This window comes from Gymnogyps californianus, chromosome 14, assembly GCF_018139145.2.
Source record: "Gymnogyps californianus isolate 813 chromosome 14, ASM1813914v2, whole genome shotgun sequence".
Taxonomy (NCBI): domain Eukaryota; kingdom Metazoa; phylum Chordata; class Aves; order Accipitriformes; family Cathartidae; genus Gymnogyps; species Gymnogyps californianus.
The window spans coordinates 16,640,500-16,664,642 of NC_059484.1; the positions used below are offsets into that span (position 1 = coordinate 16,640,500).

Genomic DNA, 24,143 nt, shown 5'->3' on the forward strand with positions numbered 1-24,143 from the left:
TGCATTTCTAAGAGTAAAAACTAACAATAATATATTCATTTTATTGTGTTACTGTGTTGAGAGAACTATTTTTTTTCTGTGCCTGGTTACCTGTATTCAAGTACTGCAGATGTTGACTGTGTCTGAGCAAATGAAGTCCTGCACAGTTACTGTTTGGTATTACTGTACATACACAACAGGGAATTTACTACTTTGATTTGATATTAAGGACTAGGATGTCTCAGCTGTCTCATCTAGAGAGGCAGAGTGACTGCTCATCATCTTCAAACGTGCTTTTTCCTTTCTAACTGGTCTGAGAAGAGTTTTTAAATGTCTGAGAAAGAAGGGGAGGCCTGTTAGTATCAATTTTTCTACAATTTTGCTTTCCTGACATTTCTTTTTCTTTATATGGAATTTCTCTGGTGGGTACAATTGTAAACTCTTTGAACCTTGTTGCCTGTAAGGCTGATAACGTAACAAATGAGATTTATGGGGAGATATTTTGATGAAGGGTATAGTTAAATGTGGAGTGAGAATGAGGAAGTTTTATGGTGATCTTTTTTCAGGTCTGAAATTGAATCAGCTAGCTTCAAGCTAAGTATGTGTTGAGGTGATTGCATTGAGATTGCTTGTATTCATCAGTTAAGTATTATAAAAGGAAGTAGAGTGTTGAGAATGGAATGCTTGTAGAGGAAGAAGTGTCAAAGTAGCTTGTCTGAAATGGGGAGAATTTAACTAGCTTTTAAGTTAGCTTGCTATCTCTGGAGCTGTTGCTGTCTCTAGAGCTCTTCTGCAAAGCAATTGTTATATAACAGTGGTAAAATGAAAGGATACAGAGGAGGTAGCCCTATGTAATTAAAAACTTGAGTGAGCATTAATTGGGGAAAACATGCTGAAAACTACTGATTGGACTTGCAGAGGAGAATATGGTGGAAATCATTGCTTTAGGCTATCAATTTCTGCTTCATAGAAGAAACTAAATTTATAGTTTAACTTATCCTTAGGGAAAGTAATTTGGTGGTACTGTGCTATGGAAACAAGACTGGGGAGGGTTGGTTTTTTTTTTTTGTTATGTCTTCCTGCCTCTTCACCACCCCTCCAAAACTCTGACATCGTTGAAGAAGAGTGACAGAATAGGAAATGAGTTGTCAGCTTCTCTTGGAAAGATCAGAGAGGAAGAGACTAATCCAGAGACTGAAATGAGAGGATGAGATGCTGGGACAGATAGATTGTTATGAAGTAGTACCACTATGAATGCCCTTCAGATATGTGGGCTGAATGCTTCAGGTTTTGGGTTTGGGGTGGGGTTTTTTTATACTTTTTCCATGGAGAAATTTAGTATGAGACTCTCAGACCAAAAAAATGCAAGTCAAACGCTGACATTTTAGGCTGTGATCTGAACAAATTAGTTGTACTTCAGAAGTAAGTAGTTGTTGTCAGAGTTAAAAAGTTGATCAATATCAGATGTGAAAAAGCAGGTATTTTATTTCTGTGATTAAAATATTTTATTACATTTTTCAGATTATAATAATGAAGATGAATTTGGAAGAAAGTTGAGATTCCTCTTGCAGCAGCTTCCACCTGTTAATTACAGTTTGTTAAAGTTTCTGTGTAAATTTTTAGCTAATGTAGCATCGCATCATGAAGAAATTTGGTCGGCAAGTTCTTTAGCTGCAGTCTTTGGCCCGGATGTTTTTCAGTAAGTTAGTTATAAAAGTTCATGTAGTGTTTTTATCTGAATCTGACAGTGTAAATCTGTAGTCTAAAGTCTTTTTTCTAGTCCATGAGTAACAGTAGCAAGTACACAATATGTTTTGGGCAATATCTTTCTTTCTGTTACCCCCCCGCTCCCTCATCCCAGTTTTGTCTTACAGTTTTTGCTCAGATCTAAACAACAGCTTGTCTATGAGCTATGGCATTAGAAACCACTGATTTGATTGTTGCATTACCGTAATTATACTGAGGTTCAAAATTTTTAGAGATAGTGTGTAAGATTACTATTTGTAGCAGGAAAGCAGTTCTGGGAGAAAGCTGTTAAAGTACAAATGTATACTGGGGTTTTGTCTCTACAGGAAAATATTGAATTTTAAATGTTCCTCATGAAAAGTTAATTGACTAAATAGTTGTTACTTCATCACTTTTAAATATAAAATAGTGTAAAGCTTTATAATGCAGTAGTGTGAAGGTATGCTTAAAGTTCTGTGTGTTCAGAATGGATTAGGGATAATGGTGTGAAGTGTAGCCCTTAGTCATAGAAGTCATTCACAGGAGTTCTTTGGGGAAACAGTTGGATTTAGATTTTTAAACTAAACCAGTGTTGAAATCTTTAGCATTTACACAGATGTAGAGGATCTGAAAGAACAAGAAATAGTTAGCAGAATAATGGCGGGACTTCTGGAGAACTACTATGAATTCTTTGAAAATGAAGAGGAAGATTTTTCATCTACTAATGATTTAAGCTCAATAACTGAGCAGGTAAGTATTTTAAATGGCAGTATGTTATCACTTAAGTAACTGTTATACACATTTTGTTTATGAAAGATATGTTGAAATATAATTTTCTTTAGTATGCCTTTCTGTAGTTTCTTGCAAACTGACAAAACCTGGTATTTCCTTAAAAGCATTAAAAATGCTTTAAAACCCTTAAATCCACGGGTCCTGAGGGAACTGGCGGATGAAGTGACTAAGCTATTATCCATCATATTTGAGAAGTTGTGGCAGTCTGGTGAATTCCCACTGACTGGAAAAGGGGAAACATAACCCCCATTTTTAAAAAGGGAAAAAAGGAAGACCTGGGGAACTACAGACCAGTCAGTCTCACCTCTGTGCCCGGCAGGATCATGGAGTGGATCCTCTTGGAAACTATGCTAGGGCACATGGAAAATAAGGAGGTAATTGGTGACAGCCAATATGGCTTCACTAAGGGCAAATTGTGCCTGACAAATGTGGTGGCCTTCTGTGACGGGGTTACAGCATTGGTGGATATGAGAAGAGCAACGGATGTCATCTGCCTGGACTTGTGCAAAGCATTTGATACTGTCCCGCACGACATCCTTGTCTCTAAATTGGAGAGACATGGATTTATGGATGGCACACTTGGTGGATAAGGAATTGTCTGGATGGTTGCACTCAGAGTTGTGATCAACGGCTCGATGACCAAGTAGAGACCACTGACGAGTGGTGTTCCTCAGGGGTCGGTACTGGGACCGGCGCTGTTTAACATCTTTGTCGGCGACGTGGACAGTGGGATTGAGTGCACCCTCAGCAGATTTGCTGACAACACCAAGCTGTGTGGTGCAGTCAACACGCTGGCGGGAAGGGATGCCATCCAGAGGGACCTTGACAGGCTTGAGAGGTGGGCCCGTGCGAACCTCATGAAGTTCAGCAAGGCCAAGTGCAAGGTCCTGCACATGGGTCGGGGCAATCCCCAGAATCAATACAGGCTGAGGGATGAATGGATTGAGAGCAGCCCTGCTGAGAAGGACTTGGGGGTACTGGTGGATGAAAAACTGAATATGAGCCAGCAATGTGCGCTCACAGCCCAGAAAGCCAGTTGCATCCTGGGCTGCATCAAAAGAAGCGTGACTAGCAGGTCAAGGGAGGTGATTCTCCCCCTCTACTCTGCTCTCGTGAGACCCCACCTGGAGTCCTGTGTTCAGCTCTGGGGCCCCCAACATAAGAAAGCCATGGACCTGCTTGAGCGGGTCCAGAGGAGAGCCACGCAGATGATCAGGGGGCTGGAGCACCTCCCTATGAGGACAGGGTGAGAGAGTTGAGGTTGTTTTAGCCTGGAGAAGAGAAGGCTCTGGGGAGACCTTATAGCAGCCTTCCAGTACTTAAAGGGGCCTACAGGAAAGATGGGGAGGGACTCTTTATCAGGGAGTGTAGTGATAGGCCAAGGGGTAATGGCTTTAAACTGAAGGAGGGTAGATTTAGAGTAGATGTAAGGGAGAAGTTCTTCACTGTGAGGGCGGTGAGACACTGGCACAGGTTGCCCAGAGAGGTTGTGGCTGCCCCCTCCCTGGAAGTGTTCAAGGCCAGGCTGGATGGGGCTTTGAGCAACCTGATCCAGTGGAAGGTGTCCCTGCCCATGGCAGGGCGGTTTGAACTAGATGATCTTCAAGGTCCCTTCCAACTCAAACCATTCTCTGATGCTATGATTTTCTTAACATAGGTATGCTTGTGAAGTTGTTGCTTTGTAGTAAGTATAGCTATGCTGTATAGAAAAATACATAAGAACTAAACTAACAGTGATAATCCTGCCCAACATAGATGCTGTTAAGCTATATGAACAGTATAGCTTTTTAATTACCTTTTTAGGAAAGGAGAACTACTTTTTAAGCAAGTGCAGAACCATGCTGTTGTTGGTCTTGGTCAATAATATTTCTAGGTGTGTCTTACAGAAACATGCAGGGTCTCGCACTCCACTTGATGATGTTATCAGTGGTGGTTCCCTATGCCAAAATTTTTGAATGGTGTTTCTGATTCTAAGACTTCAAAGTATCATCTTGACATTAGTGGGGAGAAGTGTTGAAATTAGAGAAACAAAGTTGAGTAGAATAGAAATACTCTGGGCCCTAGCATTCAGCTGTCAGGATTGCCAGATTCACCTGTCCATATGACTCATGGTATCCATTATCACTCTTATGCCTTTCCTCACAACAAATTTAACTTTGTGAAGTAAAATACCATGTCATGCTGGGATAAATAGAGATGGAGAGTTGTTAGGGAAATGAAAACATGGTATTGTGATAGAACCTTCTTCTGTTGGCAAATATTTTTAATTCTCACAAGTCATGGTATATAAGTGATAATGCACAGAAGAAGTACTTTTTGTATCATCAAAGCCAGGTTCATGGATTATTAATAAAATCTTGGCTTAAACCCTTCCTCAGAAATACGGAAAGCTATAAACTGAATTTTCTCATGTTCAGTTGGCTTAACAAATGATGGATTTCCTTTAAAGAGGAAAAAGGGTAAATAACCAGCAGTTGCTAAGGAAGGTAACAAGAAATACTGAATTTTTAAAGCCTAACCATCCCACAAACCCCTCCTCTAGCAAGACGGGTAAGGCGAGTACTAGGGCAGCTGGTTGCTTCCTCTTCACTGCAGTAGACACCTCACCCATTGGTCTGGTCTGCCAAGCGTGGGCAGCAAGTTCTGGATTGAGGAGCTTCTGCTCTGCTAGCTCTTCTAGCAAGTGCTGGAGCTTTGCAATGTTTGCTGTCTCTTTAGCTCTTTGCAGTCTAGCACTGAGAACTGGCACAGCCCTGCTGCATGCAGGAAGCTGTTAAATAAAGCTGGGCTGTAATTTTTGCAACCCGGGCTGAGGACTGTCGTCTTAGGTTGGGATTTCGGCTCTTTAAAGTATAGTTAGTTGATCTATACTCATGTTTAAAATTACTGACTTGTCTGTGGGTCACGATATGTTTTAGCAAAAGGTTTTACCAAGCATAACAGTCTGTGTGGTGTGTTTTGGTTTGGGTGTCCCCCCGTCCCCCGCCCCCCCCCCCCCCAAGTTTGAGGCCTGGTGAGGTGTCCCTTTAATTTCCTGCTGTCTCCACCAGATGTCAACAGTGCACTTCTGTTGGGTCCTGCTCCCTCCCGGGCTGGTGCAGCGGGGGTACAGAAGGGCCGCTGTCCCCACTGGGCGCAGCCCCACTGGCAGCTGACTGTGTGCGGGTGGGCTTGCCTTCGGTTCACTGGCACATCCTCTTGGAGTTACAGAGGAAAGTCAGGGATAAATACGTTTCTTGCCCTGAATGTAGTGGCATATAATACATACACCCCTTTTAAAAATAGACAAACAACTCCTTTCTGCCTTCTGTGTAATCTTAAACTTCTAAAGCTTCAATTTTTCTTAATTCAGTGGTTTTGTTTTATACTTATATGGCAGATATTATAAAGCATATTTTCTTGAGGCTGCTGCTGCTACTTTAATTTTTGGGTTTGCAAGTTTGGGAGATCAGTAATCAATCACAAATGGCTTTGCGAATCAAACAGAATCACTTTGTGTTTACCTTTTTCTGTTTTAAACATAGTTGCTTTTTAAAAAATGAAGGTGGCTGTATTGCGTTGTCGGTTGGCCATATTGTTTTACTTTTTAAATTGGCTATATTTTACTGCTTTAGTAAAAACATCTTCTGTGTTTGGAAACAAAGAAACAAAAGCAGACAAGAGGCTTCACAGAAACTTCTCAAAACTCCTGCTCTTACATTTGACTTTACAAGTATTCATTCAGTACTTTAAAGTTTGGATTCTTAGACTTCTATGTTGCCTTCCATAGAAAGATTTGAAAATGCTTCTCATATATGAATAAGGCTACCTATGGAATAGACGAGAATTATCTGTCTCTGTTTTATATGTAGAGGAGGAAAGGTTCTGCGCCTCGTGACTTCAGTGTGGCCAGGATTTTGTTGTTTCTTGATTCTGCTTGTGTTCGTTTACTGCATCAAAGGTGCTCCTCTTTTCAGTTTTTGTCCAGTGTTTCAAAAGGGTTATGTAGCTTTTTAATGATATGGAATGTATGGTTTTACATAAAAGCAGGTCTAGTGTGCCTGGTTTTCTAAAATTGAGAAATGTTCTCCTCTTACATGTACGTTGTTTTTTATACCTCTCATGCTCTTTTAATTCCCTGGACCTCTTAAAAGAACTTTTCAAGCCATTAACTGTGATTAAATCTTTGTTAGATCAATGATCTCTTGGAAGAGGAGGAAGATGTAAAGCTTGAGCAGTCTGAAGAACTTCCAGAAGATGGCACAGAGAAACCTGTTGAAAGGCCAGCTGTGGTGCATCTAGATATGACAGGGAGTCTCTCGGATTCCAGGAGTGTTACAGCATCAACAAGGTAACTTGTTTCTGCCTTGGAGTTTGGATTTAAAGTTTGGCGTATAGTCCGTTCTGTCTGAGAGAGAGAAGCTGTCAGGCTTTTGAGATAAGTGGTGGTGTCTACAAACTGAAGCTTTAGAAGTAGGTGCAGTTCTTGTAGTAGTAAAATATGGGATAAAATAGCCATTCCCAAATTCAGTAGAGGAATGCCTGTAGAACTCAGATTGGATTAACTGTGGTGATTTATGCAGAGAAAGGGAAAAAGGGCATATTTTAATGAAACTGTAAAGTGGTATTTAAACAGTAGATTTTGTAGCAGAAATATAAAAAGAATCTGAATATTGGTAGATACAAACGCATTCTGTACCATCTTTCCACCACTCTTTCAGTGGGGAAATCCTAGGACTGTTTCTTGTCATGTGCTAGTGAGCAGAGATGTGTCCTTACATGACCCTAATGCTTTTCTAAACCTGTGAGAATTTGTTGGTCCAGGTTTTGGTGTTTTTTTTTTTTTATGCCCAGTTTGGTTAGGTGTTAAATGAGGAAAGTACTTTCTTTTTCACTAGAGTACAGTGGAATATATTTCATAAACAATTGTAATGAAGACTCTGTAGATGTGATTACTTCCTGAAAATATGCTGGAGAGAGAAAACACCAGGGACAAAGAGGAACTATATATGACCAAAAAGCTGGTGGAGAGCAAGTGGGATAACATTGACCATAAATGATTTTTAGGTTGGAATTTAGAGGTTCTGGAAAGGCCTTTAGTAGGAGCAATGTGGAAGAAATTTTGAGCCCTTTAAAGATGGCATTTTGTAAGGTTATATATGAGACTTCGTAAAATGGGTTGCTTGCAAGAAAACTTGATTTGAGGGTCCAGAAAGTCTCCTTAATTTGAGTTGAAATGAAGATATGCTGGATCTTCATACGCTATCTTCTGGATACGCTGTTTTGTGAAAGTTGACTTGCTAATATATTTGTAAAACACCTGAAGATCCTTCTTCAGTCAATATAAACTCTGCCAACTGAATTTGTCTCGGAGGCTGATGTTTCTTTGTTATATCAATGTAGGGGTGACATGACTGGCACCTATGCACAAACTGAGGTTTTATTTAACTGCTTTTTAGAAAAAAGGTATTAGAAAAATGCATAGAAAGCCACAGTCTCACATTGTCCAAACAGGTATAACGGCTGCTGAGGCTGGAGGGACCTGTGTTACCTGCCTAAGAGGCAGACTCTGTAGAGGGATCTGTTTGGATAGGGTCTGCTGGTAGAGACCTATGAGCAAGTCTGGAAGTTGCAAAGTGTAATACAGGCAGGAGTATTGGAGTGGGAGTCAGCTTTTAATTAAAAGAGGTGCATAAACTTAAAATCGTACTTCCGTTTGAGAGCTTATTTGCGCTTGCTTGTAATACACAGGTTTATATTTTACTTGCTTCTAGTACACAAGTTTTTAAGTCTGCTTTACTTGTACTTAGAGTTTACATTGTACGGCTAGTGAGTTTTACCTTTTCCCTCTCCAGCATGTGTTTGGTACGGGCATTGCATGTAAGAACTTGTAGGGAGGGGCGAGGAAGAATCTGTGATAAAAGTGTGACTAAAAGCAGAAGAAATGCAGGGAAAATCAGAAGTTAAGTTTACTGCTAAGATGAGTAGTTCACGAATGTGGATTTCAGGTTGAAATCTGTTCAGCTGCTTGGCTGCACACTTCCTTCTACTTCATTGGAAGAATTTATAAAATAAAAAATAATGAGAAACATAATTCTGTTTTGTAATTTAAATTGTATTTTAATAGTTAATTATCCTTGTCAGCAATAGAGCTGTTTAGTTTGAGTTAAATTAAAAAAAAAGTTGCTGCAATTAGAATGTCTACAAAAGTGCTCCTTCTTCCAATGAAAATTTTAAAGCAATTTACCTATTCACAGGTATTTAGTTGCTTGTGGAACATGTGAGTGCAGCAGTAGGGACAAACTCAACATGTTTGAGAGTTTAAATTTGATAGCCTGAAGAGAAAAACATTTTTACTTGATGTTTAGGGTCAATTAAAAATTAATAGGCATTAATTATGGTTGGCATTTTACATAATTTGTGGGGAAGGATAAGGAGGAATCCTGTAGAAGAAGAAAGAGAATTTTGACTGTAAAACCAGAACTGCAGGAAACATTTAAAAAAAAATAAATTACAGAAAATGAGAAAGTATGCTTTATTAAACTTTTAACCACTATAAATACTGTAAATATTTTTCCAAACTTAAAGGCTTTCATAGTATGTATTTAATGGCCTTTTTTATTTTAGTTTCTTGATATGAAAAAAAAAATTTAAAGCAAATGTTAATGCAAGTTTATTGGGATGTTTGTCTTGACATAGGGCCTGCAGCAGCTGATAAAGGAAACAGGAGGAGAGGTAGATCTTAAACACAACTCTTGCAGTTTCTTAACCTGGAGGTTTTTTTGCCTCTTTGCTGTTGTTAGATTTTTGGGAACAGAATATCTGTATATTTTGGTCTCTGGAGAGAAGGAAAAGAATGCTGAGGTTGCATGTTCTGCATGTTAAAGATTGGTTGTCTTGATTCATACGATGGGGCATATGACCTTTCTTCCAGTTATTGGACTATAACTTCCTCATAATTTTGCTCACTACCTTTTTTCTTTACTCTTTCTGTTTGTTCTTTCTGAAACGTATGACCTTCAGGCACTGCATGGTGTTAATTTGACTTTGAGTGTGAGAGAGATCTGGTGAGAATGTGGATAATCATTAATGCAGTTTGATTTAGTGACTGCTTGAAAATGGTATTTAAAATCAACCTGTTGAGTGATCTTTAAGCCCATTACCCAATCAGGGAGCATTTGTTGCACACGAGTTGACATAATGTATGTAAAGGAAACATTCTGCATTATCAGAAGCCTTTTCACCACGGCTCTTTTGGTTTTGCTGTCCTGACTTTCGGAGAAAAGAATTACTGACTCAGCACTGCAGCTGACTTTTAAGATGTGCTGTTGAAATAATCACTTCAGAATCCTTCTCTGTCATTATTCCAAATTTTTCATTGCTGCACTTTGTCAAGCAGTATTTGCTTTACTTTTTGCAGTTCATCTCAAATATTGTCATTCAGAAGCCTAATATAAAAATTCTTGATATGTTCTTTGGGCTTTTCAAAATTATATGTATAAAAATATGAGATATGACAAGTAGTAAGTTCTGTAAACAGTTTGCTTTGTCTATATTAAATGCAATGAAAGGGCAACATCCTTACTGCTTGTGTGATATTTTTGTTAACTCTTTTTTGTTTTAATTAGCTCTGATCAGTGAGAGAGGGGCAATAATATTAACAGCAAAAGTGAGACAGAATGCGTATATAGTAAGGCTAACCAAATACAATAACTGCCTGAATTGCTAGAAAATATATTGTTGTTTTAGTTTGGTGCTCTCTTTAACATCCAAATACTTGTCCCTACTTCCATCCTAGAAAATCTGTGAACAACATGTTAGGAAAGCTTTCAAGTGTTGATTGGGCAGCTTATTGTCAGGAGTGACCTCATGTTGCAGTCTATTTCTATTTAGACTGCAGGGTTTAGTGCAGCACTCCAGAAGTACTGTCTGACAAGCAGCCATTGAATCCCAGCAAGCAGTATGCATAACCAGCAGCCAACATCACGCTTTGCTGTTTTTCAAATGAAGCATTTTTACATGAAGTGCTCATTTGGGATAGCAAAAATAATCAGAATGGCCTGTAAAGTTCTGCTGCACAGGTAAATATACGAAAGGAAAATGTTGCTGTGATATGATTGCAAATAAGATTTATTTTTTTAACTTCAAAACTGTGTGAGATTAAATGTATTTTGGAGATATTGTGAAATGAAATAATGTCACAATTAATTTTTTTTAACAAGAAATAAGAATGTGTACAGCCGGTATATTACCAAGAAAAACTTTGAAATGTTTTATCTCTAGTTAATGTATTTTTCTATCTTAAGGTATATTTTTCTGGGACCTTTTATGGGTAGGGAGACAGTGCAAAAGGCATTCTCGGGAAAGGGTTAGCATTATGAAACAAAGATGTTTACCTTTCTGTGTCTTGCTGTGTCATGCTGCGTTAAGGCTCTCTGTAGCAGTATAAATTACAGCTTTTAAAAAGTATCCTTGAACTGTGGTACATTGGTTCAGAAGTTGTAATGTATTTTCAGCTAAGAGTGATTGACACATTTCTTTCAAAAAGTGCTTAATTGCTGAAGTGATTAGTTGAAGATGTTAAGATATTCTTTATGTAGTAAGAGGATTCTTCAGGCTTGGCAATACTGCTGATTTATGCACATATTTTGCTGAGTACCTCTAATGCATCTAAAGGTGTTTAATAAAAGCACTGGTGAACGATCCTATGCTGGGGGCTGAAGGTTATGCAGTAAGATGGAAAATTTTATTGTGAACCATGTCTGAAATCTTTTGGATTCTTTGGAGATGAGTTTGATTCTCCCCACTCTTGACACAGTTCCTCATTGTCTCAAGTGGTAGAATAAAAGGATTCCAGGTCATCTCAGTTTCCTATAAATAGTATTTGTACTTGTGCCCTTGACTGAATTTTTTTTGCTCTCTCTTACAACTAGTGTTGCAGTGTTCTGTGCTCCGATTACCTCCCCCCCCCAATTTATCCTAGGAGTGACTATGTTTTAATAGTAAATTGATTTCAATGTGTACAACTATGTATTAGTACTTTTAGAAAGTAAGCATACGTTTTCTAGTGCAGCTTTTGTAGAACTTACTGAAAATACTGAGATCGGATACTTAAAAACATTTTTCATGTTTTGAAATCTTACTTCTTTTTTTCTCTGAGATTCTTGCTCATGCTCCTCCTCTCTCTTATCTTGTTCACAGGGCTGAACTTACAGCTTCATGTCTTCATTTTTTTTATTTCAAGTATTGTCAAAACAAAAATTACTTATCAGAAAACTTAAACACTTTGTACAAGTAGGGCTATGCTGAACTGTGCACAGAAATATCAATGAAATGTAAATAAGTTGTAAACTTTTTCTTACCATTTCTTTGTTTGAAAGAAAAAAACCAAAATGTCAGTGTGTTCACCCTCAGTTGTTTGATCTGGCAGCTTTGAAATTAGTGGCTACAGGATCTGGCTTCTACATCAGGTGTTTTAATTTTCCAAAGCTATGTGGCAATGTCTATTTTGAAATAGTAGTTTAGAGTTGCCTGTTCTGTCAAAGCATTTGGAATAGATCTGCTTTGGTTTTTCACCTACGCAAACAAACACACAAATAGTAAAGTGAGCTTTGTTCAAAATCAAGTTTCCATTAAAAAAAAAAAATTAAAAACTTCTGTGAGCACCTGCTAGTTCAGTTGTTACATGGTGGTGTTTAAATACAGCGCACTTTGCTGTTGACCCAGTACAAGTTGTCTAAGGGAAAAGGGCATAATTATTTTTCAATAAATACTTTAACCACTTTCCTTATCAGCTAGTGTTTAATTGAAAGTCCTTTATTGCTTGTGTTTCATCTACTTAGAGGAAGAAAAAATAGCAAGTCTGCTTGAGGTGGTCTAATTATCTTAACCTCTCTGGTGGTGGAATTACTAATAAACTTGATAAGGTCTAACCAAGATATTCCTTGCTGGATTAAAACTATCCTTGGGTAAGCAGAGAGACTGTCTACATTTTTTAGTGCAAGCAAGACTAATATCAGTGAAAACTGTCTTGCAGAGCTAGTACCTGTTCAGTTCTCCAGTGGAGTGGCAAGCTCCCTCGTATTTGAAGGTTTACTTTATGCATTCATGAAAACAGTATTTGAAGTCAACTTTGGCTGCCAACAATGTTGTTGGCTGGTAAAGAGTAGACTAAAATTTTGTTTTTCAGCTTTTTGAGCTTAGTTCTATATAATAGGAAGAAAAAGCATTTGTTTACCTCCCTCCCCACCTCCTAGTTGAAATGAAGTTAGTATTTATTTTTTTCTGAATAAGATGTATAAGTTGCAACTCATTGCCGTTTACAGTAGAGTTTTCTTCTGTTTCATTCTTAGCATGTTTACCATCACGTTGTGTAAAATTTAAGTATTCTGTTTATAATGATAGAATTTTGATCGTATTAATGGAAAATTGAAAAGCGAGTACATACGCGAATTAACTAACTTGAACTTACTTGTGTTAGTTACACTGATTTCCACCCTTCCACCTTCCCTAGGAGTTTAACATTCTAGGCTGAAGTGGCTTGTGCTAAGAGATTTCCAAATGCTTTACAAATGGCTAGCTCGTGTCTCAAAACCTCTGGAAGGTACCTGCCTTGCAACTGAAATGTAGCTGTCCTTGGACAGTGCTGCAGATCTGTTGAACGTTGCAGAATAAAATTATGCAACAGTCTGACAGGCAGGGAGGAACCTCTATGAATTGCAGCTGTGGAGGAAAGCAGAGTAATTTGGAATTTGCTTTAGGCAGCAAGGTTAAAATCTGCATTCTTAAGCAAGGTGTCAGGAAGTCTTTGGAGACTAAGTGATTAGTATTTCCCATGGGAAAGACCGTACATCTGAGAGCTTATAGCTTCATAATATACTGAGTATTGGCTCTTGAGAGGCAGAAATCTGCATTGCTGCTTCTACAACTTTCTGTCTTACGATGGCATTCTTTAAGATTTCTTCATCTAAATAATAAAGGGGGACTGCAAATCAGTGTTTTCTTTACATATTTATTTTACTTAGCCACATTACATGCACTCTTTAAGTATTTTCTAAGTTGCTTTCGGTTGACTTCAAGACTTTTACTTAGCGTGGTAAGTTTTTGCATTACATTAACGTATTTCTTCTTTATTGCAGTGCTCATATCTCTCCCATAAGTATCTTGCCAGCCTCTGCAGAGTAAGTATAATGAAAATATAAAATGTTTGAATTGTGCTGTTACTAGAACATGCATAGAAGATATTTCTTCTTTCAAGAAAAAGAAATGCAGTAGCTTTCATGATTACGGTTATGAATGAACATATTCTAGCGTGAAGTATTTTGCTTATGGCATTTAACACTAATGCAGGAAAAACCTAATGTCTGTCAGCGTTGTTGACTGCAGAAGCATGAGAGCACAGTATGGTAGAATCTAGATTCCAAAACACTTTGGTTTTATACTTAGATGCATCCCAGGTGTTTGACTTTAAATTTATGATAGCATTCACATTGTATTTTTGGCACGACTTCTAGTTGTTAATATTGAGTGCAGTTCAGTGGAATTGCACGTACAAATGTGGAGGAAAAATAAACACACAATTCCAGAGTTAAAAATGGGGTAAAATAGTTTAAGATTCTTACAGGAGGATTTTTTATAGGCCTAATTGCATATTTTGGATGAGCTGGCTACAAAGCACTCAACAGAGTAGTCTGTTTTTAAAGAATGCTGTTCTGTTCTTGATGTATCTTTGGGTATATCCTGTGTCCTTCATCAGGTACTTGCTCATTATCTCTGCTATTTGTTGGCTCTTGCCTTTTAAGATTACAGCCCCGTTGAGGAGGGGTTACAGCCAGTACTACTGCTGAAGTGGTACCTGCTCCAGGGTTGACTCTGACCTGTTACAGGATTTTACTGTCACATTAATATATTAGGCTTTTAAAAGTTTTTGTGTATAGTTATTAAAAAATAAGTTAGTCATTGTAATGTGTTGATTACTCTTAAAATACTGTTAATAGACTTCATAATACTTTATGTAAATCTTATGAAATAAAAGATAGTAGGTGCAGTAATTTCCACTGCCTTTTTGGAAAAGTTCATCTCTCTTTCCCTTGAAGTACTTGTCATCAAAGATTCTTGTCATGTGTAAAGTTTGTTATCTCTGCCTTTCTGCATAGTTGATGAATGCAGAAGGAGAGTTCTTAACATGAGTTTTCTGTCTTTTTTTTCTTTTTAGCATTTTAGAAAGAACAATTAGAGCAGCTGTGGAACAGCACCTTTTCGACCTGCAGAGCAGCTTAGATAACGATCTTAAACATATACAGCAACACAGACTGGGCTGTGAAGCAAAAAATGAAGCAAAAAATCCCAGCGGGGATGAGGAAGGATCTAACAACCAGTAAGATTTTGTTGTATCTGTAATGAATTCTATAGGATTGTATATCTTAACTCTTCCAAAACAAACTACCCCAATACCCCACCTCAACCCAAAGCAAAAGTTACGACTTTTGCCATTAACTTCAATTTATCTCATATTTTAAACCAAATCAACTTCCATCAGTTGCCGGTAATCAACAGCTCTTGAAGCAAATACTTTAAATTGATCTTATAGCTAAAAATGTTGTGAAGTATAACTGCTTCACTACTGAATTCTGTGCAAGTAGCACAAGAACTTAAATTTACCCAACTGCTTTCATTCTTATCTCACTAATGTTACTTATGACACAGTTTTACCATATGAAAGCTATTGTAGATGCTGTTTCAGTTTCTTTACCCTGTCTTTGCACGTCAACATAGCTATTGTACTGCTCTGGCTGCCAGTGTCAACAAAACAGCTGAAGATGGATAGAATGAGTACTGTGGGTCTATTTGCATAGAGTTTCAGCCTCATTTGATCAGCTCTTATTTTTATTGTAAATCTTGGCACGTTGTGAGTGTAGCAATTGCCACGGCAGCATTGAGAAGCTGGTACGTTTTGGTGCTTTATTAAAAATAAATAATCATGATTAATACCCAAACTCCAAAAATGTGTAGTTAAGTAGGACTTCAGTACCTAAATTGCTTTGTTGCTCAGAGCCTGAAATACATGAAGTATTCAGAGACTCGAATGCTGTTCTCTAAATTGTTCAATCTTTATTGGTTTTAGAAGTCTTTAGTCTGACCTCTTGTCACAGATAAGTTAGCAGTTGATCATAAAAGTAATAATCATTGCTGGTAATGATCAATTAAAACTGAGTTTTAGTGTTAGATTTAATGTCTTTGAAGTAATTTGTAAGTACGTGGGTAATTGTCTGAAAGACCTGTTGTAGCCGAATTCCTTCAGTTACAGCATAAGTGCTTTAAAGGCTGGCTGACTTCACAGAAGCAGAGGCTAAAAGTACCAACACTGCAGGTTTGAAACCAATATACTCTTCTGGCACAGTGACTATTTCAAATGTTTCTGATCATCGTTCCACTGTGGATTAACCATAATAGAGGATACATGATAGCGTTCTTGAAAGAGGTCGTCTGGGTCCTTTAAAGCAGTGCCGCCAGCAGACTATGCACAAGGCAAATACACAGTTAAATGAAGAACTAAAAAATGCAGTGATCCAGTGCAAATTTCTTAGAACTAACTTAAAATAATTGCCACAATTAAGAAAAAAGAGTTAAAATGTTAATTTCCAAACCATCCTGTTTAGTATCTGTATATCTGATAGAGGAGGAATGTTTTTTAAAGTAGTTTGGAATTCTTTGTGAGCGAAGAGAAGGAAGGCGAGGAAGTCAAATGCTTGTGATGAATTACAGAATCACGTGGTAACAGGGATGGTAGCATGTAAAGAATATATGGACATAAATTTGGTGTAAGTTAGTTTTAATCTGGTTGTACTGTTACAACCCTTAAGTTGAATACTAGGAAGATTAAATGTTAGAAATAATGGGATTTCTCACTGGAGGGGAACATAGTGATACTAGCTATAAACTAGAGGGCTTCAATATTGAGAGGAGTGTAGCCACAGCAACTTCATTGAGTTGTGGTAGTTTCAATATGTCATTGCTTCTGGCTGTTGGTGCTTTTATTCCTTAGGTCAGCATAGTAAGTGGGGGATGTATGCCTGACGCTTAATACAAGAATCAAATAAATACATTTTAATATGTCTATCACGTACTGTTGTAGAAAACCTCAGAAGTATATATAAACTACATAAATAATTAAATTTGCCTACAAGTGATTGAAATTGTAGATATTACCAGTATCTTTGGTCAGAATTATTTTGTTGAAAAAAAAAAAAACCCTGATGTTTTATACCGTTGGGGGGGGGAAGTGTGGTGTTTTTTTTTTCTTTTGAAGGTGGAACAACAGGTTGCTGAAGTCTTTCTGTTCTTATCTTTAGGAATGATGTTATTGAAGATAATGACACTGGTAGCAGTGAGAACACAGGAGACTGCTCTGAAGTATTCGTTTGCACTGATTTAGACAGTGAAGCTATGAAACATGATACTGTAACTGAGGAAGAAGAAAGCATTCAGGTGAGAGGAAGAGCCTCCTGTGTATGAAAATCATAAATTGCTGTGACTTTAGCGAAGTGCTTTAGAGATCCAAGTTTTCCTAATAGCTTTGTAGCCTTACATGGCGCTGTTGCTCTGTGCAGTTAATTGCCTTCTCTGCTGTGCATGTTTCGTAGACATGCACAGAGCAATTTTTGTGTACTTTGGTGTAACTTGTTTGGACCCTGACTAATGTTTTTCTATTGGTTTTTTACAGGTACCAGCCCTTCCTTCTGCTCAGGTAAGTCAGTGTACCAGCAAGCATAGCACCAGTTAAAATAGCATCTGTGTTAGTAAAGGCTTCCTGAGGAGCAGAAGATTTAGAGCTGTGATTGTAGCATAGCCCACAGTTAGTCACACCTTTTACTGCATCAAGAAAGAGTAGAAGTAGCAGTCACCTTGAGACTCTGCAGCCTCTTGACTATGCTTGTGCTAGGAAGGTGTGGTTTTGTAATTAGCTAATTACAGCCTTTTCTCACTGTTTCCAGTTTCTTCTGTGGTAGGTATAGATGTCCTGTTCTTTTCAACACATCTTCATCTCCTTTCTAGTTGAAAGAGGTTCTGTTACTTCTCCTTGGACCTCTTTTCTTAGATGTTTGACTTCTGCTGTGCTGATAGCTTGTGTCCCTCCATACTGATGTGTACACTTAGAATTCTTACACTTGAGGTGTTCAGCAGAAGAAAAATGAAAGAAAATTAGACTTGTGGCCTCCTGAAGAGGTTCAACACTTAATATTGTCATCTTGAAAAGTATCAGGATTGACCATTTTTATTCCAAAGCAGAAAAATCTGTCTAGAGTGCTGCATGAGCACATATTAGGATGTGATGCTAACATGCTTGTAAAAATAAAATACTTAGTTGTATTTTTTAAAAAAATGTTTTGCTCAGAAAATATAATGTTAATGATACTTGAAGTTGCTGTTGAAGTTCAGAAAGCAACTGAAAATGTAAACAACAAACCACGGGATAATCAGGTGTCATAGATTTAATTTTGGCTTTGCTTTTCTATATTATGCTTGAATTGAACAGCTTCATGTCACTGAAAGAAGCAAATATTGTATACAGTTTGAATGGAAGCCCAGTATTGTAGCAACTGTAAATGTTGAAATAATTTTTTGCCCTATACAACAAACATGCCTCAGCTTTGCTCTGAGCTGCAAATTATTAGATCTTCACATAGAATCAAATGTGAAGGTTTGTAGTATGTATCGCCTGAATTCGTAATGATGGCCTGAGCTGTACCAGCACTTTTTATTAGTAAGCAGACATCAGTCTCTCATTGAGGGTATCTTTATGCGATCAAGCAATGCTGTAAAATACGTGCTGACAAAAATGAAATCGAGTATAACAGTAATATGCAAGAGAATATAGTTTCTACCACTCTGTATGAAATAGCACATATGCAGCTGTCAAATAAGCACTTCTAATGAAAAATTCAGGTCTATAGTTTCTTATTTATTTGGTAAAACTTCTGTTGTCATAAATCTAAATGATGAATTCTATAGGTAGAGAGCATGTGTAGAGAACTTTCTACAATGGTTTTTAGCTTCTTGCCTGTGAGTCTGTAAATCTTTCTGAGGGTTTCCTGAAAGATAACTAGATAAGCGAACCTATTGTTAGTAGACAAATTAACTAGAAGAATTTAATGAGTCTGTGAACTTGATAGAAATGGATGCCTGACCATCGTGAAACTGAGAGTCTTGTCTGGAATCTATGTTTTTATTAAAACAAAATGTTGCTCTAGCGCTTTTCACTGTTGTATTGTATTCTTCTCCTAGCCTTCTATTCACTTTCATGGATGCTAAACGACTCTCTTGATTCACCTAACAAGCCAAATTTTTCAATTGTTCCTGATAAACTAGCATATTGTTTGAGTCCCATTCTGTAAATTAAAATTTCACAGAATGTGTTGATTGTCCAGGTTCTTTCCTGATGCGTTAGTGCCAATTCTTGTTATTAAAAAATTATTAGTTTGTTATCCTATAGCGCAAAATGCACGAAACATGGTGTTGCAATTAGATGATATTTTATCCAACTCAGGTGAATACTATGTTTGCAAGGACTCTGTTGAAAGTACAGGGTAGAGTTCCATATTTCTGCCGTAAGTCTTTTTCTGATTGGCTGTTGTAAGTCGTCTTTTATTTGTAGTATTTGTTTTAGGTTTTCAGTCTTTTGACAATGAAAGCCTTCAAAAGCAGTAGAGCGAGTTTCTCATATTAACTCCTAACAATTTACTTCCTCCTGACTTCCTAGTTAAAATAATGCTGAGCTTTAGAAATCAAAACTCAGAAAATACAAATGTAGATGGAGAAACAAAAATTGCAAGTTGATGGCTTTTCAGTGCATCTGATGCAGTTTCAGTGGTTTCAAAGAACAGCTGAGAAATGTGAATTACACTTCTTATGAAGTATGTGCACTTTGGAGTTCCAAGTATGTTACCGTGCGAAGAATATAAAGGGGAGCATGATGCTGGGGAGCGCATGGTCATGTATAGATGCGCTTTTGTTGTCATACCTGATGTCATTCTTGGCCTTTTTTGCTTTTTAATACATTTCTGTCCATTGGTATCAGTGGTAAGATGGCATTCTGGGGTGAAGTTTTGGTTTTTCAACCTTAGTTTCTACCTTCTTGTTAATACACTGTTTCAAATGTTATTGGAGGGTTGTATCTTTCCGGGAAATGTTAAAGGGAAATACACTGATTCTTCTGTATGAAAGGAGTTTGAGAGGGGCATGTAGGGTTGTAGGAAACGAAAGATGTGCACGCGAGCTCTCCTTTGGGTCTGAAATGGAAACAGAAGCAGCTGTTTCCACAACTACAGTAAGTGTGACTATGCAAGACTTGCACAGCTCATCTGCGGGGTGGAAATTGTCTGCTGGAGTATGACAAATGCACTGTCATTAAAAATTGTTTCCCCGAATTGGGATCTGACTTGAGGACTGAAATAATGTAAACAGAATAATGGACTTTTGTCTGGTAAGGGCAAATATTACTGTCAGCAGTGTAAAACTGGCAACTGTTATGTATATTTGAATTCTCCAGGGAACTTCATTTTATATTCAGACATTTTAAAGATAGTTTGTGAGAACTTCTTGAAGTCTGAAACCACATGCAATCTGTTATTTTAAAATGACATATTTTATATTTCAAATTTCTTATATTCCCCCAAATAAGACACCTTTTGAAGAAATCAAGTACTGGGCTTTGGCGTAAATGCTTGAAGTAGTCTTCCTGTGCGAACTTTTAGTGAACAAAATGGTGACATGTATTCATCTGAACTTGTTTTGTGAGATGATGTCATAGAAATGCCAGCATTTCTTCATCCCCTTCCAGTTCTTTGGCTGCTTTATTTAGTAACAGGGATTAATAGCTCCTTTTAGAAAGTCTGTCAGACTTGTTTCATTTCATATATGCTGAGCACAAGTCTACATCCAACTCAGTTATTTTCGAGACTAGGATATACTTCCGTGATTTTAGTCACCCCAAACTTCATGCTGTGATTGGCAATTTGCAGTAGAACTGTCGGTGTTAATATTTAAAAGAAATAATAAAAAAAATGGTTTGTCTGAAGATGGAAAGTCATTGTCTGTCTTCTAGTGATTAAAACACACTGGCCTTACTTTAGATGTAAAAATATTGCATGGTTAAAAAGTATGATTTCCACCCCCACACAAAAAGCTGTGCTTTTAGTTCTTGAGGGTTTTTTGTGGTCCGTGATGATTACAGAAATGTTTTCAGCTGAGAATGCCATTCCCAAATCTTTCTAAACATACTTTTTGCCAACAGACTGCAGATGTATTATTGAAACCATGTGATGAAGATGCAGATGTTGATGGAGAAAATAATAGTGAAAGGTATGTATTTTTCTTTTGTCACTTACATGGCAGTATGTGTAACTTCAGTTTTGAAAAGTAAGTGTACCAAACTGGTGATTTGTGACAACACAGTATAACATAAGGGAGGTGAACCTAAACATATAACTTTTCACATGTGAAAACAGAGAGGATAAGATGGAGTTAAATTTTTATGCTGATGATATAAAAGGCATGGAACTTTATGCACTTAAAAGAGAAAATAAGTACAAGCCTATATGATATATATCATGTTTTTTTGTGAACAACCCTATGTTCTGGGCAAGAGAAAGAGAAGAAGAAAAAGTTATTTTCTTCAAAATATTTTGACACATTTTATTGCTCTTAATGATTGAAGACTTAATGCTGGTAATAGTGACTAGCCAGAAGACTTTAAGTTCATTTGCAGTTTGAGTTCAGCACTGATTGAAATTTCAGTTTGAGTTCAATTGACTTAAAATATTTACTCCTTGTTTGAGAATAAAGCCTTGAGCTGTTTTTATTTCCAACTTTGTTCAAGTCCAGTTGTTGTTTACATGCTTCAGCTTGAAATTCTGTGTGAAGAACAAGGAGGGGGGGAAAGCAATGTAACTTTTGCTCCCCAGAGTTTTAATTATCACTTTAAGGAAATACATTGCATATCTGCTAAAACTGCACTAGGGTATGTAAGAATAAAATGTAAAGGGAATGTATAGTGTTTACTGTCCATTAAGAACTTGTATTTAAAATGATAACTAGGTCTGTGTCTTCTTTTTAGGCAAAATAGTATATTGCTTGGTGGCAATGATAGAATATCTTCAGAGATGTTTCTGGTAAGATTATGGTTTCATTTATATACAGATACACAGTATCTTATGAACTTACATGAAATGAAGAAAAACAATAAATTTAGATTTTAAAATCTTATGTCGGTTGGCCTGCTGCAAGGTTTGCAAAACCTCTGTTAGAGATCTCCTCATCTCGCTTCACAGAAACTTTTGGCAGCAGAGCAAGCTTATACTTATGCATCTCATGTAAGCAATGTTTTGTAATGCAAATAACTGGCTACTGTTGGGGGTGGGGGAGAAGCTTGTTTGTAATTTCTTGAGTTAGGAAAGAAGAAAAATTTTTTTTTTCCACCAGAAAATTTCCAGAAGTGCTGGAACTGGCACTGATTAGGTACCTGATTTCCAGTTGCTAAATAATAATAGAATTGTTCTGTTGTGTTATTTAAATACAGGATTCAAGTAGCAAGACTTGTGATCTTAATGCAAATACTGATTCAGAGGTTTTGGGGGATGGCAACGTTACTGTTTCTGAGGAAGCTCTGGGTGTCCAAGTACCACGTCTAGATCTGAAGAATGTATCTGATGGTGACAAATGGGAAGGTAATTTTCACCCTTTAGCTCACAATATAGTAAGCTAGTAATGATAAATAGAACATTTGACAAAGCAGAAGCAGACAACTTACGCTTTTTTTCTTCAGTTCAATCTGAATAATATGTTCCCATACATGTGATAAGATCGACCAAGTCATGACATAGGTCCCATCTTGTTTCAGAACTATCTGCAACTTAATTAAGGACCTTAAAAAACTGTAAAGAAAAAATAGTCAAAGGAGCAACTAAAGAAAGCCTAAGTTTCATACTAGGGGTTGTTTTTTGGTTTTGTTTGTTTGTTTTGGTTTTTTGGGGGTTTTTTTTTTTTTTTTTTGAAGTGGCTTATGGTTCCCAGGACCCTGAGTCTCATCCAAGTCCTTAAAAACGCTTTCTCTGATTATGTCATATAGTTAATATTCACATTGTGTCTTGTTTGTTTTGTTTTGTTTTGTTTTTTTAATGTAAGCTACTGAAGTGCTAATACGAGCTGAATTTGACTTAAAAATTACTGAACTACTAAACACAGCAATTTAGATCTCATTTATTCTAAAAAATCTGTTGGTTGTTTTGTTTTAAAGATCAGGAATGTCAGGTGTTGGTTTCCATGTCATTGGACAACTTGAAACAGCTCTAAATTTTCAAATAAAAGTTCATGCTGTAGATGGATATTATTTCTATGCCCTTTTCCCGTCCATTGTTTGGATTTTAGGAAAAGCAAAATGTTTGAAACATAGTTTTCTCTGAGACAGGATTCCTTATGTTTGTGACCTTATTCTTCATGGCCTTCCAGGTTTAGCAAGCCCCTAAGCTTGTGACTTTACTGAACTTTGTTGCCCAAATGTCTGGTAATAACTGTTTAGACTGTTGTTTTACTTGTGTAAAAACATAACCCCTTTGTAACTAGAGCAAAACACTCTTGTCAATATCTTCTTTTCAAAGTGCTTATCTTTTTACATGTTCCTTATATCCTGTTTTCTCTGCCTGGTGTTGATATTCTGAATCATCACACCTTAAAAAAATGCAAGTGATAGTTTGCTAAAATACTGTGAACTGTCACTGACAGTACAATAGCCACAGTCCACTTGTTTCCAATTTTAAAAACTCGCAAATACAACTTGGTAGATACAGTACAGATTTACTACACAGAGACGAGGTTTTAACTTCCAACAGGCTGTTCCAGTGACAGCTATTCTTTGAGATGCCTGTAAGTGTCACAGTCAAATGTTAGTAAGACACTGGTAACAAAGAATGACTGCACTTAACTTCTGGTTGCTGTGTTATAAATATTAAAATTAGTGAAGTATACCTGGAATGCGTGTAGTTTAACAGTGCAGCATATAGGTATAGCATGTCAGCACATAAAGCTTTGTCCTGAAGCTCAAATGGTGATAACGTATTGTTAATTTGTCACCAGTGTTAACTGTTTTCCAAATTAATTGCCTGCATGAATCCCTACTTCCCTTTTAACCCTTTTACAAATGATGAGGTTTGCAACCTGTGATTGGCTTACTTAGATTTGTAAAATATTTGCTAGTTGGCCTTCTTGAGCCTTAGCAAACTGTACATTCAGAGTATGTCATGTCATATAGAAGTCAATTTGCAGGCATCCGAAGACATTGAGTCCAGATTTTCATTCTTGTTGCCCAAGTTAGTAACTTTGTCTAAAGTTAAAAAAAAAAAAAAAAAATCCTGCTTATGTTCTCAGTGTTTTATTTACATTAATTGCTTACTTGCACATTACATTTTGTTGCATCCTCTATTTGTGCTAATCTGATTTAATACATGTTCTCAGAGGGTTTGTGGCTTCCATTTTCATTATTTCCTTAAATCTGCTCACAAAAGTTGCTTTGGTTTTACTTACCCAAATAGCTTTATGACCCTTACTTTGAAAAGAAAGTAGCATATCTGTATATAAATATATATTATAAGCTTCTTGGTAGTAAAATCAGGATG

General features: G+C 37.1%; 1 protein-coding gene across 3 annotated transcripts in view; it reads left to right on the forward strand.

Moving 5' to 3' along the window:
• Nucleotides 1–24,143, forward strand: part of FAM13B (family with sequence similarity 13 member B) — a 54,289-nt gene that overhangs the window by 16,615 nt on the left and 13,531 nt on the right. For all 3 annotated transcript variants that reach the window (XM_050905092.1, XM_050905094.1, XM_050905093.1), the window contains exons 5-14: nt 1,501–1,678; nt 2,310–2,454; nt 6,669–6,826; nt 13,614–13,655; nt 14,690–14,851; nt 16,827–16,962; nt 17,198–17,221; nt 20,768–20,835; nt 21,590–21,644; nt 22,052–22,199. In XM_050905092.1, coding sequence (XP_050761049.1) covers nt 1,501–1,678; nt 2,310–2,454; nt 6,669–6,826; nt 13,614–13,655; nt 14,690–14,851; nt 16,827–16,962; nt 17,198–17,221; nt 20,768–20,835; nt 21,590–21,644; nt 22,052–22,199 — 1,116 coding nt within the window. The remainder of the gene's footprint in view (nt 1–1,500; nt 1,679–2,309; nt 2,455–6,668; nt 6,827–13,613; nt 13,656–14,689; nt 14,852–16,826; nt 16,963–17,197; nt 17,222–20,767; nt 20,836–21,589; nt 21,645–22,051; nt 22,200–24,143) is intronic.